Genomic DNA, 25,955 nt, shown 5'->3' with positions numbered 1-25,955 from the left:
AAAGAGCCACATTAATGTCCACAATGGGTGATTGATAAGCTCCTGAGTGTGTTACAATCAAATGCAATGGTAATTCAGCTGCAGCAATCGGAGCTATACAAACTTAAACACACCTACACCTATTGTAGCGATAGTGATTTCTGACAATATAGTGTAGGTGTTGTCACTTGTAGCAAATTTGCATTGTTTTTAAAAAGGTAAATCACCATAAACATTATATTAGCTTCATGCCAAAGATGTGTGCAATGTTATTAAAAAAATGAAAGTTAAAGTTGTTTACGATACTGCTGTAATATTTGTCCATACATTATTCAGTTTGACTTTTATTTAGAGCCCTTCAGCTGAGTGAAACCACATATTTCATACTGAATCACAATATTATTTGCAAAACTATAAAACATTAAATGGGATATTTATTTATTAAACTGTAGCTGTAAAACTGTTTATACTACACAATCGTACAGAGAATTTAGGATTGGTACAAAGTACATACTGTGTGTGACATCGCACTGTTTCCTTTATGTGTAACTACAGTGTAGCTTTGATATGGTCTTCTACATTTGATGGTACATGAATCTGATTTGGACACAACTTTTCAGCTATACTGGTCCCCACCATGTCATGGCGAATGCATTATAGTTTGCAAATTAATTCTTTTGAGTTTTCATATTTTAGGGCAAGCACTTACAAAACAAAATTATAGACACAATCGGGTTATCTGCTAAGCACAGTGCAACAGTGAATAGTATTACTTATGCATGTCTGTGATACTGTATAATGGCATTTATTGTACGGCAAATGACGTACAATGGGGATTTTGTGATGGACACTAATCATGTCTTGCTTAGATCACTGCAATGAATTAGATTCAAAAGGTCCACCATGATATTAATAGCTCCTAAAATATTAATACTAATGATTGTAATGTAAAAATTAGGTTTTACAGTGAATCTCTTTCTCATCACCCTTCTCTCAACCTTCGAATCTCAAATTAACAAGACAACTTAATTTTGCTTAAAACTCTAACATATTTTGCCAGTGACTACACTCATTCTCCCTGTAAAACATGATCAGCCATCTCTAAGCAAAAGATAGCGAGGAGGAGGGGGAGTTTACACAATTGTCATCACACAATCTCACATAAAGCAGTTTTATCAAAACTTTGTATACATAATTAAGCAAAGCTGTATCTTTATATTGGCTCAGCCAATCTTTGGGGGGATTAAAATCTCCATAAGAAATACTACTTGCCCAGGAGATACTAAAATAGCAAAATATAATATTTTTTTCCAATTGTTTTCCAGTAAGTACTTTACTTATCATCACTTAGGACACTGCCTTTTCATGTGTCTGACACCATTGCAGTAGAAACTAATAAAGATCTGATTATTCTCAAAGAGCCCAATGATTTGTATCGGCCGTATCATTGGTTGTGTATGTCCCTTGAGTATATATCTCCCCTTTCCCAGGATTCCCTTTAATTCTGAAGTTGTTTCTATGTTAAAACAAATACGTTTATTAATATGAAATTTTCTAATACAGACTATACAATTTGTCTTTTAGCTCACAAATCATAGCTACATCTTTATGTACAGTGGCAACAGAAATATCATATGTGTGTTTCGTAACAAACACTTTTCAAATCAACTACAATGCCATTAGCGTGTATAATGTCAGTACCAATGATAGTAATTTAAAATATGGCATGTAATAAAATGATGTTCCAGTCCATCAAAATCCAATGAGCCTTGGAGTTCAGTATTTGGGGGTATATGCATAGACATTTCATGGTCCCATAGATTGTAAGCTTTCGAGCAGGGCCTTCTCACCTCTTTGTCCATTTTACCCAGTTTGTTTATTAGTTTACTATGTTTGTCCACAATTGTAAAGCGCTACGGAATATGTTGGCGCTATATAAATAAATGATGATGATGTTCTTTTAATAACTATTTCACTTCTGGAAAAGGTTGGCACCGAGTCTCTTTGTTCCATTGCTGACAAAGCCGTTCAGCTCAGCTCATTTAGAAGGGGGCTGTCAGGCTGGGATTATGTTCATGTAACTTCAGCGCTGACTGTATGTGTGTTCTGTTTGCTATAAGGGCAGTATTTTCATCAAAAGCACAGAAATTCTTTCTCTTGTTTCTTCTCTCTCTCTGCACTCAAAACACAATACTATGACATAGTACTATTTCCTTTCGGAACTCTCACTGAAATGACAGCCCATAACTTAAAACCAACCCCTCCTTTTCTGAGCTCAAAACAATATGCATTCATCTCAATATATTACCTATTTAATAAAATGTTTTATCCCTGTATCCCAGAGTCTCTAAAACATTTTAGTGTCCCACTTTTAGTGAATCTCTCTGCGTGATGTGCTACACAGTTTTGCATGTATACACTTGCGCTGTTAGCACTAACACAAGCTTCTATCAGAACGCTCTGGTTTCCAAATCCAGAGGTCAATTTTAAAAAACAGTGACATCACCAAGGTACACAGTTACAGTTTTAAGGTCCACATTCATAAGTTGATGGGTCATGACCTCCCAAGAACTCTACGTGTCATTGATACCAGCGGAGTCAACCATCACATGGTTGATTCCTCTGGTCATCGAGATAGCCAGCTGTCCTTCCTCAGGCTCCCCCCCCCCCGCTGGACCTGTATAAACCGGTTCTTTTATGACCTCTCTGGAGTTGCTATTTGTTATATGAAAAGTAATATTAGTTATAATTAGTGTTCGCAATGTGCCAATGCTACATAAATAATACCAGAAACGTTATGCGATTGCAAACAGAATGAGACCAAACTCAATTTAATTAATTAATATGTTGGACACATTAATTGGCTTCTTTACCACATTACATTTTTATTAACTCCACACAGATAAGGTCGGGAATCGAACTCATGACCCCCAGTGTGCAGCAGAAGTACTAACCACTAAGCCACCGTGCAGCTCATATCCAGAAATGTTATGCTTCAATTACACCTAAGTGCACTTAATATAAACAGGAAGGGTACACAACCCTTATAATATTGTCAGCAAACATTAGAGATTCTAGCAAATTATCTGGCATCACTTATATCTTTACCCCTTCATGTATCTTAATTCTATCATAATGGAAAAACAACAGTTTGAACTGAAACAAGTATTAGTAGGACCTAAGATATCAAATACCAAAAAACCTTTTCTCTATAGAAACTAGGCATTTATTTTACTACACTAACATTCCATAGGATGCTTTCTATGGAACCATTAAACACTTAGTTAGGTACAGACACTTCATCATCATCATCATCCTCATTATTTATATAATGCCAACATATTCCGTAGCGCTTTACAATTGGGGACCAACATAGTAAACTAATAAACAAACTGGGTAAAACAGACAAAGAGGTGAGAAGGCCGTGCTCGCAAGCTTACAATCTACTTCCTGTACTCTTTTACACAGTGTATATTCTGCTAAAGCATAGATTCATTACTACATACAGTTTAGCAATTTATCAATGAAACATTTCACCTAACAATTATTTAACAGTTAGATGTACAGTAATATGTATCATGCAGCGATATCAATGTCAATTCTCTCTAAGAATTGATATAACCAGGGCCGGTGCTAGGGTCCATGGCGCCCTAGGCAAAATCGGCGCCCTCTCCCCCCCCCCCCCCCCCCCCCCCGCAAAAATCGGCACCCTCCTCCCTCCTCCCCCCTCACCCCGTCTTTTCTTACCTTGTCTCACCACCGCCGCCTCTCTGCTCCGTCTCCTCCCCTCCACTCACTGACACTAGTGAGTGGAGGGGAGGAGACGGAGCAGAGAGGCGGCGGTGGTGAGCAATAGCCTCTTCCTCCCCCTCCCCGTCCATCTGAATGCTGTGCGGCGGCCGTGACAGGTATGGTCAGCGGTCGCCGCACAGTTTTAAAATTAATTTCCAGTTCTGTGGCGCCCTCCAGAGCCCGGTGCCCTAGGCAAGTGCCTAACCTTGCCTAATGGGAGCGCCGGGCCTGGACATAATATATACAGTATATATACTTAAATCTGTAGATATAATAAGTCACAATAACCCCAGTTTAGTGATGACTATAATGTTAGTGCACTGATTGATAGTAAATTTGAGGACATATGTGCAAATTAATAATATCTAATAAGCATGAAGAACGTCTCTGATATAGAAGGGATATATATAATTTAGTTAGGCAGCAGTTATTAATCCATAATGGTGACCACAGACTTTTTGTTATAATTCACTCCTACGTTGCTATTACAGTAAGCTCATGATAGTTAAAGTCTCTGGGCCTGAGTCATTAAGGAGAGCAAACAAAAAAATGTGTAAATTTGATCCTGGACAAAACATGTTACAATGCAAGGGGTGCAAATTAGTTTATTATTTTACATGTAAGAAAAATACTGGCTGAATTTTCATGTAGCACACAAATACTTGATAGCTTTATTTTTACATTGAAATTTAAAGTTGATGTAGTACATGTCCTACACAAACTATAAATCTGTCCCCACATTTTTAATTTACCTCCCCCTCCAATGCAACATGGTTTTGCAAAGGTGCAGATTTGCTCCCTTTTTTGCTTTGCTCTCCTTAATGCCTCAGGCCCTCTGTATCAGTCTTGATCCACTTTTCCCACTGCAGTCAACAATTGATTTTCACCTATTTCAGTAGTAATAGAAGTCAGATATCAGATCAGTTAAGATGCAGGTATCAGTGCTTGTGATGATATATTATAATCACTATGTCCATTTGTCCAATGTTACTACATTAGAAATAAGTATAACGGAGAACTTCAGTAAATACAATCTATGTTATCAGTGCTCAGTCAGCAACAGGGGCGGACCCAGACATTTGCCCTACCCGTGGCGATTTTAAGGGGGGGTGATTTAGGCCCCGTCCTCTTTCTGTGTTCTAAGGCTGCCGGCGGTTGCACAGTATGTGCAGGTCCGTTCAGCAGTGAAAGTGTGCTCCCCCGCTGCACTGATTGTGTTTAAAACACAATCAGAGCAGCTGGGCAGCATACTGTCACTGCTGAACGGACCTGCACAGTGTGCAGCTGTCGGCAGCAAGCCCCTGGTAGGGGGGGCGATCGCCCCCCCCTGGATCCACCACTGGTCAGCAATACTGTTCTTGATAATGTAGTCAATGAAAAAAGAAGTCCCTTGGTAAATGAAAGTGTTACTGTGTAATTTATCTGAAAATGCACAGTAATTTGAGCAATCTTCTTAAGTTGAATAAGGTACTAAACTATTTTATTCATCTGTGGATCTTTTAAAACTCACTAAAAACAATTGAGTTTTCCTGCAGACAGTTATATCACCTAAAGACCTTTAATATTCTAGAGAAGGTTTCTCAATACTTATGGGAACTTTTCTTGCAGCAATACTTTTGTATGATATTGGAACAAGTTTAATTTAAAAACCCATACAGCTTGTCATGACCCAATTTGGTAACTGTAGAGGCTTGACAGAACATTTTTCATAATATTTTTTTGGAATCCTTAAATGGAATGCAAGTAACACCTTTTTCATTCATATTTTATATAAATGAATGAAAGGATTTGCAAATCTGTTTTTTTTCCTGCTGCATTACAGTGAAATAACCACAGTTAATTTACCAACATACAGTATATGTAGCATTTAGTGTTAACTGTTTCTCAGATGTATCAAAATATTTTTAAAACATGTCATTAGCAACATTCGGAAGTGCTGAATGACAATGACAATAAGGCTTATTTACAACCCTGCAAAAGATTAAGCCCACAGCACAAATTCTCTTTCATGGCACCACTTGGCTACTTTTGTACAAATACAACTGATTTTACATGTAACATAGTAACATAGTTGATGAGGTTGAAAAAAGACACCAGTCCATCAAGTTCAACCTATTTTGGATCTCCTGCGATCCTGCACTTATTTGAAATTAATCCAGAGTAAGCAACCGCCAATCTGTTTCAATTTTGAAAATCCCCCCAGACTCAATATTACAATCCAATTTTGACCCTATATCCACTACTATCCTTTATTTTAAATTAACGGTCGTATCCCTGGATACACCTGTCCGCTAAAAATTTGTCTAACCCTTTCTTAAACATATCTATTGAATCTGCCATCACAACCTTCCCTGGCAATGAATTCCATATCTTGACTGCCCTTACTGTAAAGAACCCCTTCCTTTGCTGGTTGTGAAATTTCCTCTCCTCTAACCTTAGGGGATGACCACGTGTCCTGTGTATGGTCCTTGGGGTAAAAAGTTCCCATGAAAGCTCTCCGTATTGACCACTAATGTATTTGTACATAGTAATCATATCTCCCCTTAGACGCCTCTTTCCTAAAGTAAACATGCCTAAACTGGCTAACCTTTCCTTATAACTTAATGACTCCATACCCTTTATCAATTTTGTCACCCTTTTCTGAACCCTTTCTAGTTCCAAATTATCTTTTTTATAGAGTGGTGCCCAGAACTGTACTGCATATTCAAGATGTAAGCAATTGAATTTTTAGGTCAAGATGGCAAAATTTGTGGGGGCTAACAAAAGTTCACAGTCTTATGGGTGAAGTTGGGCAGATAGGGGTCAAGCTTTGCTAATTATAAATAAATGGTGATGATGATGAATTATGAATTAGGCTTCTGTGTGCACCTATTTATGCATTCACATGCAAAAAAACTATTTTTTGGGGGATAAATGAAGACAAAAAGTGAGTAAACTGAGAAGTTTTATAAGATAATTAAGGGAGAGGTCCTAACGTGGTGGTAAGATGAAGTAATATTTCAGTTTTTTCATCAATCACCTTCCAGGAGGATTTACATATCTAGACACAGAATGAAGTTACGGGGACAATTACAAGTGCCAAGTGTGCGTGCACCTTAAAATACACTCAACGAGTAGGCACACTTGTGCAAGTGAAGCAGCAATGTGTCTGTTTTTTTTTTTTGCAGTTGGTAAATGATCTGTACCTATGCATAACTCACTATACTAGGAGGAGGCAGGGGCGGATCTAGACTCTTGATATACGATTTTAGGGGGGGGGGGGATTTAGGCCCCACCCCCTTTTTGATTTCTAAGGCTGCCGGCGGCTGCACAGTATGTGCAGGTCCGCTCGGCAGTGGCAGTGTACTGTCCCGCTGCTCTGATTGTGAAACACAATCAGAGCAGCCGGGCAGCACACTGTCACTGCTGAACGGACCTGCACAGTGTGCACCTGTCGGCAGCAAGCCCCGATCGCCCCCCCCCCCCCCGGATCCGCCACTGGGAGGAGGTTAGGAGTAAACATTATAGATGGGTGTAATTTCAAGACATTAATATATTAAACACAAACAGTGTTTTTCTGGTACCATTGTGTTTCACTTGTACACTGTAAAGGAAATTCTGTGAACATTTCTCATTTCAGATTGAAGTGATGCATGACTATCAAGAGAAGCGGAATTCCTTGCAATTATTTATGTCAGAAAGTGAAGACAGTTTGGATATACTTAAAGGGTAATTTTTTATGTTTGAGACTTATTGTGTATTTTTTTTTTGGGCCATGGTTGTATTAATAATGTATCAATTACATAAAGCGTTTTGTTCCAATACAAATTAATCGTCAACACTAACTTCTCCCCTACCATCTTCACACTTTTCTAGATAGCCCTTGGTAATAGCCAGTAAAATACTTGGTTGTATTGGAAGGCGGATTAGTTGCAGGGAGAGGTATTAGTTGCAGGATCATGTATTTGTTTCCACTTTATAGGTCACTGGTAACACATAACCTTGAGTACTGTGTTCAGTTCTGGAACCCCATCTCCAAAAATAAATGAGGTCATTAGAAAATGTTAGGCTGAATGTATAACAAAATATGTGAAGAGGTGGACACGTGCAGCTTAGATGAGAGAAGGGACACAGGTGATATGAGAGAAACATTCAAATACATTAAATGTGTTATTAGAGTGTTATTAGAGTTCAAGAAGGTAGTCATTTTAAAAAATAAGAGGGTTTATAGAACAAGGAGATACACTTTGAAATTGGAGGAAGGAAGACTGAAAGGTAATATAGAAAAGGTGACTGGTCCATGGAATACAGTGAGATAATTAAAGACTGCATGCAACAAACATATTGCTATTGGTAATAATTAGAAAATATTAAGAAAAAGACCCCTCCCCTCCTTTAAAAATGCAAAGCAAAACCCTACAAATTTAGAAAACATTGTGTTGTTTACACTGTTTGTACACAGGAAAACATTGTGAATATATATTGTTTGTTGCATGCAGTTTATCGCTGGACAGATTTAATAGGCATCATGGCTCCTTTGTTAGCCAGGTGAGAGACATGTGAGTTAGGCTTGGTTCAAAGGCCAGAGACACATGCTCTGGACTCCATTTTGCAAGGCCATCTTTGTCTATCTGCCACGTGGACTGATCAATCCTCAATCTCCCCCCACTTGCAATTAACATAGACACACACACACACACCAAATCCTCTTCACACACATACACTTTCTTACAACTGATTGCACACACACAATTCTTACACACTTTCTGTCTTACAATCTGATTACACACATATACACATATATATATAACATGTTTGCTTAGTAGCATAGATAAGAGGCACATTTATGTATAAGATAGCTGAAGCCGGTAATGAATTGTATTCCATGTAAAATGTATTGTGTTCTACACTGTTATTATATGTGTAAATACCGTTATTGAAAATATCTATTGTTAATAAGAATACATATGATCTTTAATGAGACTTTGTGGAAATTCTTTCTTGATTATGATATGATATGATATGATATAATATTAATTCTTACCTGTATTGAGCTGTGGTAATCAAAGTAAATAGAGCAGACATTGAAATAGAATTATCTTTCTAAGAGCTGGGTTTAAATTGGAATCAACCCAGTGTGTTAATGACGGTAGCTTAACAAATGGAGCTCCACTAATGATCTGTTTAAGCCACATCCAGATACATCCAACCCCTACACTCTTCCACCCATCTGTTCCTACATTCACACAGATCCTTATCCAGTCTCTGATAGGCCACACTAATAATGTATACAATCCTGACAGAGAGGAGACTATTGGGAAGTGTGGTAACCAGTCTCTGATAGGCCATACTAAGAATGTATGCAATCCTGACAGAGAGGAGACTATTGGGAAGTTATGATTGCTAGTTCAGGAAGCGGCAACTGAAGTATAGAAACCAAGTGTTTTTAATTAGGCAAAATATGTGAAGAAGGATTGAGTTCCTGGAATATGCAGATTTCAGGTAGCAGAATAAACACGTATACTCCAATACACAATTAAGAACAGGTGTAATGAATGGCAGGAATAGTCCACAGAAGCAACAGGTTCCAAGCAATGACAAATACAGTTTAAATGCAGGAACAAGTATATTGAATATAAACAGGTGTGATGAATGGCTGGAATAGTCCACAGAAGCAACAGGTTCCAAGCAATTACAAGTACAGTTTAAATGCAGGGACAAGTATAATGAGTTACCCAATTGCCAGGAGGCACGAGGCTCCAGACTATAGAGGCAGGCATCAGGATTCCAGATTGCCAAAGGCACGAGGCAGTCCAGGGAAACAGACAGACTAGGCAGAGGTCAAGGCAACAAGAGTTCAAGCAGAATCCAGTAGCCAGGCAGAGGTCAGGGTCACAAGCAAACAAGCATAATCCAGTAATCAGGCAGAGGTCAGGGCAACAGGCAAACAAGCAGGGTCCGGTAATCAGGCAGAGGGTCACAACAGGAGATCAGACAGCAGCAACGCAAAACTGAAACAGGGATAAAAAAGAGACAAGCAGCAGCCAGGTATAAACGATGAACTGCCCAGAGCACAGATTGAGGCAGGTATTAGAAGCTGAGAGACAGGTGCAGTTCTAATCAGGTTAGGAGATTAACTCCTACAGACATGGTGTAAGGTTCAGGGGCAGAACAGCAGCACCTCTGGTGGATTTGGGCTACTGCTGCCACATACAAAGTATAGGCAGAGTCATAACATAAGTGTGGTAACCAGTTTTGCTGATTTAGTTGGGATTCACATCACAGTTTGTTCTGTGTCTCTAAACATGAATACATGTTGCCAGTTTTCAAACCTGAAAAGAATCCCACTTTTTTTCCAATTTACTCATTTAATTTACTCCCAACAAATCTAAGTTAAGTGAGGCTAGTTCAATGCCCCCAACTTAAATGGAAAATTGGAATCTATCTAAAGCACCAATGTATTCCAGTGATGTAGAATAGGAAGATAAATTAATAATGTGTTGATAACAATACAGAGCTGATTAAAACACTAAAGATAAGTGGAAATTGTTAACGATGTATTATTGGTGAGAATTCATGAGGATTCACATAGACTACGTACTTTAACTCCTTTCTTATCTCTAAGTTTATTCACTAAGCCAAAGCTTGCATTACAGGAGGACTTCATCTATATATATTTTATCCTTATATGCCCCCCCACCAGAGAAAAATAATTTACTTATTCAAATAAATACTTTTCAGCCAAAACCCCGCCTCTTCCAGCAACACACCCTTCTGCATGGTTCAGGGTCTCCCCCCACAAGCAATACTAGAAGTTTGCTATAGCAGAAATGTGCATGATAATTATCCTTACTGTATCTTGCAATGCAGGCAGAATCATCTGCAGACTGTGAGCTGACAACTCTGGGGGGGTAAATGCATCAAGCTGAGAGTTTTCCGGCAGGTTTGAAAAGTGGAGATGTTGCCTATAGCAACCAATCAGATTCTAGCTATCATTTTGTAGAATGTACTAAATAAATGATAGCTAGAATCTGATTGGTTTTTCAAACCTGCCGGAAAACTCTCAGCTTACTGATACATTTACCCCTGGGGCTTGCTTAGGTTAAGTTGAATACAAATTGCATTCCTAGCATATATTATTATTATTATTATTATTATTATTATTATCATTTATTTGTTAGGCGCCACAAGGTATCCGCATCGCCGCACGCAGTACTAACAGTAGACTATACAGGGTGAAACCATACAGAACAATGAACAAAAAGTACCAATACTTCAGAAACTCCGGCTAGTCATATGCAGTAAAGACGGAGCGGAAGAACAGGTATGGAGACAGGAGGGGAGGGGGCCCTGCTCATACAAGCTTACATCCTAAGGGAGGGTAAACAGACCAGGCACAAGAGGAGCCAGTTGAGGCAAGAGGAGAGAAGGGAGGACGAGCTAAAGGGAGGAGATGGGGGTTAAGTAGTTGGTTGGTAGGTTTTGAGGAAGAGGTGAGTTTTGAGTGCACGTTTGAAGGAGCACAGAGTAGGAGAGAGACGGATGGAACGAGGGAGGTCGTTCCAGAGAAGGGGGGCTGCACGGGAATAGTCTTGGATTCTGGAGTGGGAAGAGGTGATCAGAGTGGAGGAGAGGCGGCGGTCATTGGCCGAGCGCAGGGAGCGGGTGGGAGTGTGAATGGAGAGGAGGTTAGAGATATAAGGGGCAGTAGAGTTGGAGAGAGCCTTGTAAGTGGTGGTGAGGAGTTTGAAAAGGATTATGTAGGGGAAGGGGAGCCAGTGTATATAATACAGTTTCTCCGAAAATAGTCGTGTAAACACACGCGCAGATGTTAAAAAGCTTATTATATGCCAGAAATACAATTTGCATTCAACTTAACATAAGCCTCTCTGTTGCTAAGGAGATCATAGCCTGCCTGGAAGAATGCACATCTCTAAAGGTTGGACAGGTTGTGATGGTTAAATATAACGGTTGTGCATACATTTTGGGCCTTAGTCATTAAGGAGACCAAAGCATAAAAAAGGAGTAACTTTGCACCTGGGCAAAACCATGCTGCATTGGAGGGAGAGGTATATTTCCAATGCTGGACAGATTTATAGTTGGGGTAAGGCATGTCCTAGATTAACTTTAAATTTCAGTGTAAAAATAAAGCTAACAAGTATTTGTGTGGTACATGAAAGAGCAGCCATGGTTTACCTTCTGTGCAAAATAATAAACTAATTTGCACCCCTTGCATTGTAACATGATTTGTCCAAGAGCAAACTTACTCCTTTTTTTTTTTGCTCTGCTCTCCTGAATGACTCAGGCCCTCTGTAACAAGAGTTTATCTCCTGGATGTTTTATTGCTGCTCTCTAATCTCATATTGATATTTTCCCAAAATATTTATCTACAAAGCTATGAAAACATATTCATGTTATAATGTATTATAATAATATTCTACTGCACATTTTCTCATATTTTTGTATTATTGCAGCAAGACAAAGATCTCAAGCAGGGATTGATAAAACTGGCAGTATTATTTGTTAGACTAGATAAGTGTTTTTATTCCTGTTATCTAAAGCTTGGTCAAACCACTGAAAATAGGTTTAAAGGTTCCTTTCATTTTGTTTTGTTCCAGGCATGTCATCCATGAGCTAATAGAGACTGAGCGGATTTATGTAGAAGAACTGTACACTATTTTATTGGTGCGTTGCTCTGTGATCTTCAGTGCGGCTTTTCCTACAGATGCATCATGTGTCCATAATCCATTATATGCTTTGTGGTTTACCCAGTGTGTTCAAGTCACTAGTATTACGTTTAGCTAGATTTTTGTTTTGTTTTGAGAAGTAGCTAAGATTGTATAGCATTTATGCAGGCTATAAGAAATAAATTTGCCCCATAATTAGTGAAATGCCTGGGAATAATCATCCTTGGGAAATCCTGTAAATTAATTTGGCAAATGGCTGCTGTGTGGTCATCCGCAGACTGCACTATATGATCCTGCCACTGAGCCTGTTCAATTCGACCACCTGTGTATATGGCAACATTGGACATAGATCACATTTCTTGGCACACAGGAATATCCCAATGTATTTATAAAAAAGTAAGGGGCATATTCAATTACGTTTCCGGTCCGCGGGATCTCGCCGGAATGGGCTGCGAAGTTAATCCACGGTACTGCAATAACGTGGATTTTCGTTCGCACCCCATAGGGATGCTTACGAAAATCCGCATTATTGCTGTACCGTATTACCGGCAATATAGCGCACTTTTCACAGTAACGCACGTTACCGCGGACCGAAATCCTAATTGAATATCCACCTATGAATTACAGTTTTTCAATGCCTAAGCAAAAGAAAAAACATTGTACACCTGTAAAATTATAGCACCATTGTCAAACATTATATACATAATATAACTGCATACAGACCAACTTGTGAAAAAACATGTAAGAGATATGTATAGGAAAATGAAAAGAGTTGTCCGTGTTCTTTAAAATCGTTGTTTTCTGCCAACAAAAGTAACCTAGAGGGCGGTGAGAGGGATGTGACGTATTTATAGGTGACACAACAAGCTGCTTGAATAAGCACTAAGGATGGACTGCAGGGGTACAGGGTAGAGGTAACAGTCAAAGTTCCTGCACCCAGTGATTCAGGAAAATAATACACATTTTGCCTATTCACTATAGGACAACAATCTAACAAGCATCCTCTCATTGTTGACTATAACACATTTTCCAGATGGCCGTTAAGTTGCACAAAAGCCAATGTGTTAAGCATTATAGGAAGCTGATCGAGTCATGTTTCTGTTTTGTATAGTGAATAAATAAATAATGTTAACTGATTTATCATTAAAACATGTCTGTTTTTCTAGGGGTACAGAGCTGAGATGGAAAACCCAGCAATGACCAATTTCATGCCTCCATCTTTGAGAAACACAAAGAATATTCTCTTTGGAAATATGCCAGAGATCTATGAATTCCACAATAAGTAAGGACACACATGAATACTGTCAGTGGATAACACATGGAACAGACACAGGAGTGAGGGAAATTGTTTTTTTTGGGTTTACATCTACATCCATATTCCAGATAGAGTAAAGCTGATTAAACAAGTTACATAAAACATTGCACTTTTTCATGTCTCTCATTGAACATATTGACCCAACTTTAACTGTCTTTGTTAGGAAAACTATTATTTTTTACATTTATTAGCTGTGTCTCCTCCACCAGCAATAACATTAACTAAATATTATCCATAACTATTGATCAATCCAGCAGGTGTATTCGTCCACATCTCTTTACAGGACGACCTCAGCTCATTGATGTATTTGGGCTGTTATGTATGAGTAGCACAAATCAGTATATTCGATGACATTTCTATCAGGTGAAGCTTAGCACTTTGAATTTTGATGATGTTGTTGTTGTCTCCTGCTATATGAGACATATTCTATAAAGATTAAAAGCACAGAAAGATCCCCTGACATTCTCTTGTAGAACTTGCCTGTACAATCTAGAATCTTCGGCAACATCAGCTTCACCTGAACGTGATACTCCCCTGTTGTACTTCACAGCTGCAATAAGGTTCTTTTGATGGAATGCAGTGTTTAATTTTTAACCAACATAATGTTTCTTATCTATGCCAAAAAATCCATGTTCTTTTATTCTGTCCGCTAAATATTCCTCTATTAGCTTTCTGGATCATCCAGGTAGTCATTGACAAACTGAAGATGGATGACAGTGTTATTCTTTCGAGATTAGTGGAATCCTTTTATTTATAATAGTCTTGTTCAGGGTTTTCCATATGGAGGAATCATTAAAAATGTCAATACATAATAAAATAGAGCCCACAGATCCTTAAACCATTACTCTTTGAGTTTCTGGGGCCTGTTAAGTATTGTAAGTTTTGGTGTGAGTGATTTTTTTATGGGAGGACCACTCCTGGGAAGACCAAGAATGATGTTCAGTGTTCTTTACTTGTACTTTATGTTGCTGACCAAGGACTAAGATAAACCCAAGACTTCAACAGTGGATTTGTAACATTTGCCTACATCTGAGGATTGATACTGTGTTGTGATGGATTTTGATAGCAGAATTTATTTTTCCAAATTTATTTTAAAGGCACATACTTGTTCCATCAAAATCAATGACTGTGTGCATTCACATTAAAAAGTATTTGCTTAATTTGTTTACTCAGAATCTCTTTATTTACTTTTAGGACTTAGTTAAGTTAAATTAATGTTGGAATTCAAAATTCTGAAAACTTTCTCCCCGAACTATATCAATATGATTTAGAATATGTATTTATATTTACCTGCAGCTGTTTTCTTTATGTTTTCAGTTGCAATACAATAAGCAGAAATGTAATTTTTCAGGAATTAGAGCCATATTCTATATTTCTTAAAAATATATATTAAGCTAGTTTCTCAACAGTGGCATCAAGAATGTATATTAAATCTGTTTTACTGTTAATTTATCTTTCTATCTTCTAACTTGATGTATATAATATTTTGTTGTTGATTTAAAACAGAGTATTTCTACTGAGCCTTGAAAGCTGCATTGGAGCACCGGAGAGAGTTGGGTACTGTTTCTTAGAACGGGTAAGTACACAGACTGTGCCTACCAGGGCTGGATTTACACCCTTAGAGATTGTACAGACGTTTCTGCACCTCTTTGCTCCGTCTATCACACCTACAGTAATAAAATGGCACTAGTTTATCTTGCTTTTTTTTTATAATCCTCTTATTTGCAGTATATTTGTAATATAATTAAAGCTGCACATATACACAACAATTTTGCCTGCCCGTTTTTAAACCAAACTAGGCCCAATCGCAGTATCTTTTAGCCTAAAATAACTGCTACAGAGTAATTATCTGATGTGAATCTGGTTGGCCGTGAGCTGCTAGTGCAGAATTGCTATGTATTAGTTATTGAATAGTAATAATAATGGAAAAAAAATCATCCTATATTCAACCTAAGTTTAATTATATGTTATATGACAGAACATATGCTATGCGGCTGAGTACATATATTGTTAGCTATATAGAATTTGGTCTAGGATATAGAATTTTATTTATTAAGACAAAGATCTACTAAGCAAAGTCATACAAAATCCGCAATATACTGCAGGACAAAATACCCATACGGGATGATTCAAGTGAATAGCTTCTATCCAAGGTTGTCAAAGTAAACAAAACCACTTTCCTCAGAAAAATATAGAATATTTTGTTTCCTCAGAGCCTATACATACAGTTAACGAGTTAATGAATAAGAGGACTCCTATTATCATTTCAAATCCATGATCCTGCTAAATATCCCATATCTAGAGATCAGTCTGCATAGCTTTAGAAGCTTGTTGCCTTATCATTAAATACAATTGATCAGGGGTCTGGTTGGCACTAAGAACATTGGTTTTGCTGTGTTAGCACTGACTATAGTGGATCTAAAACAAAACAAAGTCTGTCAGGTTGAGTAGCATTCAGAAAAGGACAGTCTGCCCATTCCCGATTCCTGTGTGGATGTAGTAGTACTTACACCACTACTTAGGCATGTTTGGGGGCAAATTGTTCAGTGATTTAAGTTTAAAACATTCCTGTCCTTTATGCACAGAGAGAATATTTCCAGATGTATGAAAAGTATTGTCAGAATAAACCTCGCTCAGACTCTCTCTGGAGACAGTTCTCAGACAGTGTTTTTTTTCAGGTATGTCAGATAATGTTATTGTAAATACGTATACACTATGGAGGCAGCCATTTTGTGGACTGAATGAATATTCATGAGATTATAGCCCATACTTGTCTACTCTCACAGAATTACGGGAGGCTTCCGAAAGACCCAGAAGAGTAGTCAACCTCCTGGGTCTTTGTGGAGGTGCCCCACCCCTACTATGCAATTCTGTGATTTTTCGCATTTCATAGCATGGGGACAGGGCCATGATGACGAGATGGTATAGCCACGCCCCCTCATCCACTTGTCACATGACCTACCCTTCGAGATCTCACGGAAGGGAGATTTTAAAAGTGGGCAAGCATGTTGTAGCCTAATAATTTACTATGAACTAGTGAGAACATGGAGACATGAGTCGCTTTGTATCATGCCTTAGTGATGTCAGTTCTTGGTGAATTGATCGGCTGACTTTCATTAGGATGTAAGCTCTCAGGATCAGGGCCCGCTTTCCTTGTGTGCTCCATCTACTATTCCATCACACTCTGTACCTCTTGGCCTGCTTCCCTAGCCCTGTTTTCTTCGCTTCGGCCTACTTCTCACTGATTTCTACCATCACTTTCACACATTGTCCCAGAAATAATTTGATTTGCATTACCCTGTTACCTGTGTGTGTTTTTTGTTTTTGTGTTTTTTGTTCTTTCTGTATCATGGGTCACTGTTTTATATATATGTCATGTACGGCGTTGCGGACCCTTTGTGGTGCCTTATAAATTAAAGATAATAATAATAATGTCTCCCTTCACTGTATATAATGTGATTGTGGACTATTGCTGAGCTAAGTACTTACAGTATACCTTTCATCCAATGTTAGTTTTGTTCCAGTAATTTCTCAATACAGAAATACATTTATGTCTATTCTCAGCTACTTCACATAGCAATAGCAAAATATTGTAATGCTAATTTCAGTGTTCATATGTACATCATTTTACTACTTAAATGGCCATATAAATTAATGATGTGTAACTTGTTTTTATGATCTTATTGTTACTTCAAATCTGATATACTAAATTTAATTATGGAGTTATAGCCTCATTAAATTATTATGGTTATGAAAGTTAATTGTTTTACAATGAAAGTTGAATTGACAACCAACACCTCAATGTCTGCAGGAATGCCAAAGGAAACTGGAGCACAAACTTGGGTTGGACTCATATCTGCTGAAGCCAATACAACGTCTAACAAAATACCAACTGCTGTTGAAGGTAAAGAGGATATACTGTACTTATAGTCTTTTAGCGACAGGTGAATTTATAGGTTGTATGATAACAGAGACATGATTGTTGTATTAACTACAAACTTTTCTCCCTTAACAATAATAACTTTTATTATGATGTCAGTAACAAAACTATTTGTTCTGTTGAGTTTCTTCCACTGACATCGGTCTAAGCATCCGTCTCCTTGTTGACACTTGACTGGCTGGCTTGTGTTTAGCCTGTGTCCCACAGATATCCCTGACTCACTATAGTGCACTATGTTGTGAATGGCAACTCTGTATTTAAGTTGTAAGTGAAACAACAGCTTTAGAAATATAGACTTTGGAAGATCAGTTACAGATGGCAAAGACTGTATTGGTACATTTAGATCATATGACTCTTCAGTATCCATGTTGTTATGCTCTTCCCAATGAAGTGAAAGATCGCAGATGTAACACCATGTAACATCTGTGAAGAAAACTGGGAGAAAGAAGTAAATTCAGCCAATAGATCATGTCCCTTGCATTGTTTGGAGTGCCAAATACGATCATATTCTCACTAAATCTTATATTACAAATTCACCAGAATTCCCAATTCTATTAACATAACCGATCTGAGCTAAAGATTTTCAGAGGTAAAAATTTGGACTCTCCTCAACAATTCAGGAAACGGAGGTAATCAAAGCATTGGTTTTGCATCACAACATGTGCAGTACAGTCTGTTCCATGTAACATAGTAACATAGTAACATAGTTGATGAGGTTGAAAAAAGACACCAGTCCATCAAGTTCAACCTATTTTGGATCTCCTGCGATCCTGCACTTATATTTGAAATTAATCCAGAGTAGGCAACCGCCCATCTGTTTCAATTTTGAAAATCCCCCCAGACTCAATAGTGCAATCCAATTTTTACCCTATATCCACTACTATCCTTTATTTTAAATTAACGGTTGTATCCCTGGATACACCTTTCCGCTAAAAATTTGTCTAACCCTTTCTTAAACATATCTATTGAATCTGCCATCACAACCTTCCCTGGCAATGAATTCCATATCTTGACTGCCCTTACTGTAAAGAACCCCTTCCTTTGCTGGTTGTGAAATTTCCTCTCCTCTAACCTTAGGGGATGACCACGAGTCCTGTGTATGGTCCTTGGGGTAAAAAGTTCCCATGAAAGCTCTCTGTATTGACCCTTAATGTATTTGTACATAGTAATCATATCTCCCCTTAGGCGCCTCTTTTCTAAAGTAAACATGCCTAAACTGGCTAACCTTTCCTCATAACTTAATGACTCCATACCCTTTATCAATTTTGTCGCCCTTCTCTGAACCCTTTCTAGTTCCAAAATATCTTTTTTATAGAGTGGTGCCCAGAACTGTACTGCATATTCAAGATGAGGTCTTACCAATGATTTATACAGTGGCAAAATTACACTGTCTTCCCTTGCATCTATGCCCCTTTTTATGCATGCCAATACTTTGTTTGCCCTTGCAGCTGCTGCTTGACATTGAGCACTATTGCTAAGTCTACTGTCTACGAGCACTCCCAAATCTTTTTCCATTATAGATTCTCCCAAATTAATTCCATTTAATTTATAGATTGCGTTCTTGTTTTTGATCCCTGAATGCATAACCTTACATTTATCTGTGTTAAACCTCATATTCCATTTAGCCGCCCAATCCTCCAGTTTATTTAAGTCCCTCTGTAGAGAAGCTACATCTTGCTCTGATTTTATTACCTTACAGAGTTTAGTGTCATCTGCAAAAATAGAAACTTTACTCTCTAAACCATCACCAAGGTCATTAATAAATATATTAAAAAGGAGTGGTCCCAGCACGGAACCTTGAGGAACTCCACTTAAGACCTTTGACCAATTAGAAAATGTTCCATTTATCACAACTCTCTGTTCCCTATTCTCTAACCAGTTTTCGATCCAAGTACAAATTTTGATTTCTAGACCCAGTTCCCTTATTTTGTAAACCAACCTCTTGTGTGGCACTGTATCAAAGGCCTTTGCAAAATCTAAGTAGACCACATCTACTGTCCTGCCCATGTCTAAGTTCCCACTAACTTCCTCGTAGAAATTAATTAGATTAGTTTGACATGACCTATCCCTCACAAATCCATGTTGATTCCCACTAATAATTTTATTGCGTACCAAGTAATCCTGAATACTGTCCCTTAAAATACCTTCCAGTAGTTTCCCCACTATTGATGTCAGGCTTACAGGTCTATAATTCTCTGGTTGTGATCTCGTCCCCTTTTTAAACAACGGCACCACATCTGCTATTCGCCAATCCCTTGGTACTGAGCCTGATGAGATTGAATCTCTGAAAATTAAGAATAGCTGTCTAGCTATTTCCGAGTTTAATTCCATAAGGACCCTTGGGTGTATGCCATCTGGACCTGGAGCTTTATTTATCTTAATATTCTTCAGTCGCCTTTGGACTTCTTCCTCTGACAACCAAGTATTAATTAATGGCATGGTTTCATTTCCATTTTTATGTATTACTCCTGCCATTTGTTCCTCTCTGGTAAATACTGAAGAAAAGAACGTGTTTAATATCTCTGCTTTTTCCTTAGTATCATTTATCAATTCACCCATCTCACTTCTTAGTGGTCCTATATTATCTTTTTTAATCCTTTTGCCATTTATATACTTAAAAAACTTTTTGGGGTTTGTCTTACTTTCTTTTGCAACGTGCCTTTCATTTTCTAATTTAGCCAATCTAATTTCCTTTTTGCATGTTTTATTACATTCCTTGTACCTATGGAAGGACTCCTCTGACCCTTCAGACTTAAACAATTTAAATGCACGCTTCTTCCTTTGCATTTCTTCCCTTACCTTTTTATTTAGCCACATTGGTTTAGACTTAATTCTTTTACATTTATTTCCCATAGGAATGAACTTATACGTGTATGTTTCCAACAACATTTTAAAGACAGCCCACATTTCTTCCGTATTTTTTCCTTCAAAGGCTTTGTCCCAGTCTATGCTCTTTATAGACTCCTTTAGCATATTAAAATTTGCCTTTTTAAAGTTTAAAGTCCTAGTTGATCCCTTATACTGTTGTTTCTGGAAACTAATTTCAAATGAGACCATATTATGATCACTGTTTCCCAAGTGCTCCTTTACTTGAATATTTGATATTACGTCTACATTGTTTGTTATTACTAGGTCCAGTATAGTCCGCTTCCTAGTTGGTTCCTCAACTAATTGGGACATGTAATGGTCTTTTAGCGTGCTCAGAAACCTATTTCCCCTAGCTGTACCGCAGGTCTCAGTACTCCAATCAATGTCCGGATAATTAAAATCCCCCATAATTAAAATTTGACCTAGTTGTGTAGCCTTTTCAATTTGCTGTAGAAGTTGGGCTTCCTCAATCGTACTAATATCTGGCGGTTTATAGCATATCCCTATCAGAAACTTCTCTGAACTTTTTCCTCCGCTGGATATTTCCACCCACAATGCCTCTATATTATCACCAATATTCTCGTATATAACTTCCTGAATACTTGGTTTTAATTCTGGCTTAATATAAAGACATACTCCTCCTCCCCTTTTATTTACCCTATCCCTCCTGAAGAGAGAATAGCCTTCCAAGTTAACTGCCCAGTCATGTGTATCATCCCACCAGGTCTCAGTAATACCTATAATATCATACTGCTCATTTATTGCTACTAGTTCTAACTCCCCCATTTTACCTGTCAGGCTTCTTGCATTTGCAAGCATACACTTAAGTCTATTGCCTCCCTTAGGTATTTCTTTTTGCTTTAAAAAGGGACGCTCCTTATCGGCTATGCTTCCCTTTCCCCCCTCTCCACCCCCTTTACTCTTGTTAAATTCCTCCTTACTACTCTCAATGTCTATCCCATAAATACTTGCTTGCCCCTCCCCCCCGGAGCCTAGTTTAAAATCTCCTCCAACCTTCTAACCATCCTCTCCCCTAGCACTGCAGCCCCCTCCTCATTCAGGTGCAATCCATCACGACAATAAAGATGGCAACTGACCGAGAAATCAGCCCAGTGCTCTAAGAATCCAAAACCCTCCTTCCTACACCAATCTTTTAGCCACGCATTAACCTCCCTAATCTCCCGCTGCCTCCCTGGACTAGCGCGTGGCACAGGTAGTATTTCCGAAAATACTACCTTGGATGTCCTTGCCTTAAGTTTGCGACCTATGTCCCTGAAATCATTCTTTAGGACACCCCTTCTTCCTCTAACTCGGTCATTGGTGCCAACATGCACCAAAACCGCTGGGTCATTCCCAGCCCCTCCCAACAATCTGTCCACCCGATCCGCAATATGCCGAGCCCGAGCACCCGGGAGACAACACACTGTTCGGCATGCACGGTCCCGGTAACAGATTGCCCTATCTACCTTCCTAATAATTGAATCCCCTACCACCACAATCTGCCTGGGTCCCTGAGTAACTTTGGTCCCCTCTTTGCTGGAGAGACCATTCCCCTGGTTGCTAGAGGAAGCAGTGTCATCCAACTCTACCAATTCTGAACTGCCTTCCACAGTATCTTCATCCAATCTGGCAAATCTGCTGGGATTGCCTAGCTCAGAACTGGCCTGCCTCTTCCTCCCTCTGCTACCCCTAGTAACTGTTACCCAGCTGCCTACCTGTGCATCCTCCTCTGTCTCTGCTCCACCCTGCTCAGATAACGCATCAACGGTGAGCTGTAAACTCTGCTCCAGGTTGGCAATGTCTCTCAATGTTGCAATGGTCTGCTTTAGATCAGTTACCTGGGCTTCCAAAGAGACCAATTGCTCACATTTCTCACAGAGGTATAAACCTTGGAACACTTGCTCCAAGTGTGCATACATATGACAAGATATGCATTGAGTGAGATCATCAAGCCTGCTACTACTCATCTTATTATGTCTAACCTAACTTCTTATAGCCTACAGTGAACTTTAGTACTAGCCTTTCCTAGCCACTTACCAGATTAAACCCCTTCCTGGATTCAACTCCTTAATGGAACCAACTCCACACTTTAAACAAAAACAGCACTTGAAATCAAAAAAGCAGTGAAATCACAAGCTCAATGAAATCGCTTGCTACCTCCTGTTAAATAGAGCTTGCACTAACCAGCTGTATCAACTATGCAATTAAACCACACCCACTAGCTCTAACAGAGAGAAGGAAAAAAAAAAAACACTTAATAAACACACAGAAAAACGAATCCCGTTCAATAAACACACAGAATAATTCCCCAAACTATATCACTCTCTCAGCACAGCACAGCAATCCTTAATGGAACCAACTCCACACTTTAAACAAAAACAGCACTTGAAATCAAAAAAGCAGTGAAATCACAAGCTCCACAATATGTGTAAGTATTGTCACTAAGTAGGGTATTTGTCTTCCACGAGGGCATTGTTTGTGCCACTGTGTGTGTAATAGTAATGGTGGTACAAGTGCCCACAGAGCGCTAATGGCTAATCTAGAAAGACAGATATGTCTATATGTACTTTAATGATTTGTTTCTACCCCAAGAATCCAACATTTCTGAACAATCCATTGTTTAGCAAAATAACTGTTGATGTGACCCTGAAACTTGCCCTGTAGTTATTACAATGACAATATTTATATTACCAGGAGCTGCTGAAATATAGCATTAACTGTGATGGAGTCCAAGAATTGCAGGAAGCCCTGGTTTCCATGCTGGATTTATTGAAGTCAGTTAATGATTCCATGCATCAGATTGCTATAACAGGATATAATGTAAGTATGAGCAGTTTATTACTATCGCAATAGATTATGAATATTGTAAAAACCATACCATGATTTTCACATTGGGCATTGTTCATGAGCAGAACGGTGATTTTGATGTTAATTTAATAATACAACATTGAACACACTTCCCCTGTCACTTGCTAGAACATTTGTGTTTTCATCCGACTAATTTACTAATGAATGACTGGCTGCTGATTTACTACATGTGCATACCTCCCAACATTTGAGAGACATTGGGACAGGGAACGTGGCCACATGATGATGATGGTGTGGTCACATGATGGTTGGGTGTGGCCACAGAGCCCGGAGGCGTATTTAGCACGTTTGAAGGGCTAGGCTTCCTCTTACTCTCTGCCCCACCACACACCATTCACTGCACCCGTTCACTGCTTCTTTGTCATGCAGAATGGCGGGACAGAGCCCTGAAATCAGGACTGTACCGCTTAAATCGGGACGATTGGGAGGTTTGCATGTGGTTTAGTTACTTTAATTTTCTATGAACAATTTCTTGCATTTATACGGTCCATTACCATTTAAATGCAAATAAAGCAGATTTTGATATAGCATACAGGTGGGAGAAAGCAAATGTTAAAGTAAAGTCCATTTTTTGTGCTGATGTCCTTGGTAATGTACTTACAATTGTTGAGTTCCTGTAGCAGCAAACTGAGAATATGCCCATTCTGATGTGATATTTAGAAAGCATTGTATACATTCTTTTTTTTACAATCTTTGGAAACATTTTGTTTGGCAAACAATAAAATTGTAAAAAAAGAAATGAATGTAAGTAGCAAGAAATTCTATGTACATAAAACAGCAAAAAGATGTAACTCTGACATTAATAGCACATGTAGAAGATTGATTGTAACGTACAGTTATGATCAAACACTTTTATTGATTGAAAACATTAGATATGAAGCTGTGCTCCTCCCTCTCTATCTTGTACTCCCTGCTATAATTTAGTGGTGTGGACTGTCCAGTGGAACAAATAGTTTACCACATTAATTTCATATGATCATTCGGAGCCGCTGTGCTTAAAGATGGGAAACTTCTAGGGCCTGATTCATTAGTGATCTTATCTGCCGTTTTTTGCGTATCTTAAGCAAATCCACTCTGTGCATGCTCAGAAAAGGGAGATAAGAAGCAAAATCCACTGCGCAAGTGAACAATTTCTTAAGTTAAGATGAAAATCCATCTTAACTTCACTCTTATCTCCCCGTTTCTTCTTAAAAATAAGCATCTTAACTTTTGCACAAGATAAGATCACTAATGAATCAGGGCCCTAAACTCTATGATGATGTCACAGAAAATTTCTTAGAAGCACAGTTAGCATGCTTTTGCCCATACTTGCCGTCTCTCCCGGAATGTGCGGGAGACTGCAATTGCGGCATTGTTTCACAGGGGCAGGGCCAAAATGACGCAATTAGTGGCACCCCTCCTCACTTGTACTTCACCTCCACTCTGGGATCTACTAGATGGGAGGAACAAAAGGTATATCAGTATGCTTTTTCCAGTATATGTTCACACACTCACATAATATTAATATGTTGTCTGTTCAGATATCTATTTAATGCGTGGTTCTTTGTCGGTACTCCTCAAAGGTCTACACGTTCGCTTAAGGCAGTAAAAAATTATGATTATAGAGGTCTACTGCAATGACTACAGCAATGTTAGGATACAGTATGTTACATATTTTGTTCTTATTGAAATATTTGTTTTCCCCTTTAGGGAGATATCAATGATCTGGGCAGAATACTAATGCAGGGCTCTTTTAGTGTGTGGATCACCCATAAGAAGAGGCCCACGAAGATGAAGGAACTTGCTCGCTTTAAGCCAATGCAGAGACATCTGTTCCTCTACGAAAGGGCGTTGGTGTTCTGCAAAAGGAGAGAGGAACATGGGGACGGACATGATAAAACTCCGTCATACAGTTTCAAGCACTTTCTGAAGGTATTTTAGGTTCCATACATTTAGTAATGATCCATAATATGAAAATAAGCACAAACATGTAGAATTTATCCTGTCTCCTGTTAGATGAATGCTGTCGGCATCACAGAAAATGTGAAAGGTGATAATCGCAAGTTTGAGATTTGGTACAGTGGGCGAGAAGAGGTGTATGTTGTACAGGTTGGTGTTCCATAGAGTATTAGAAAATGAAATGTTAAAGGGAGTGCACCAGGTATGCCCTCTACACAGTTGTAGTAGAAAGTTTGGGGTCCCTGCCCCCCCAACAGTCTTAGGGAATACATAGGGTTATTCAAAAGTTGACTAATTATCCAAGTCCAGGCAGCAACAGATGGGACATGTGCCACATAATTATAAACCAATGAACTAAAAATGGGGAGCCAATACATTTATAAATGTTCTGAAAACTTCTACAGTTATTATAATTCTAGATAAAAAGGCATATGGAGTAAAATACTCATAAATAACATAAGAAATATACATGAGCAATAAAGAGAAAATTAAAAGTGGTAAATCTATCCTTCGTCAGCATAGATTAAACTGTCCCACTTGGAATAATTTTACTTAGATAGGGAGCTCCCTAGCCGGATGAGTTCCTTAA

The 25,955-nt window shown here is 38.6% G+C and overlaps 1 protein-coding gene across 3 annotated transcripts in view; it reads left to right on the top strand.

Moving 5' to 3' along the window:
* The window catches only part of MCF2 (MCF.2 cell line derived transforming sequence), a 123,833-nt gene that overhangs the window by 76,061 nt on the left and 21,817 nt on the right, over nucleotides 1-25,955 (top strand). For all 3 annotated transcript variants that reach the window (XM_075187311.1, XM_075187312.1, XM_075187313.1), the window contains 9 exons: nucleotides 7,391-7,479; nucleotides 12,369-12,435; nucleotides 13,604-13,719; nucleotides 15,259-15,328; nucleotides 16,338-16,430; nucleotides 17,564-17,656; nucleotides 23,255-23,380; nucleotides 25,118-25,339; nucleotides 25,424-25,516. In XM_075187311.1, coding sequence (XP_075043412.1) covers nucleotides 7,391-7,479; nucleotides 12,369-12,435; nucleotides 13,604-13,719; nucleotides 15,259-15,328; nucleotides 16,338-16,430; nucleotides 17,564-17,656; nucleotides 23,255-23,380; nucleotides 25,118-25,339; nucleotides 25,424-25,516 — 969 coding nt within the window. The remainder of the gene's footprint in view (nucleotides 1-7,390; nucleotides 7,480-12,368; nucleotides 12,436-13,603; nucleotides 13,720-15,258; nucleotides 15,329-16,337; nucleotides 16,431-17,563; nucleotides 17,657-23,254; nucleotides 23,381-25,117; nucleotides 25,340-25,423; nucleotides 25,517-25,955) is intronic.

This window comes from Mixophyes fleayi, chromosome 9, assembly GCF_038048845.1.
Source record: "Mixophyes fleayi isolate aMixFle1 chromosome 9, aMixFle1.hap1, whole genome shotgun sequence".
Classification (NCBI taxonomy): domain Eukaryota; kingdom Metazoa; phylum Chordata; class Amphibia; order Anura; family Limnodynastidae; genus Mixophyes; species Mixophyes fleayi.
The sequence above is the reverse complement of the archived record's forward strand: the minus strand, read 5'-3'. Positions and strand labels throughout refer to the sequence as shown.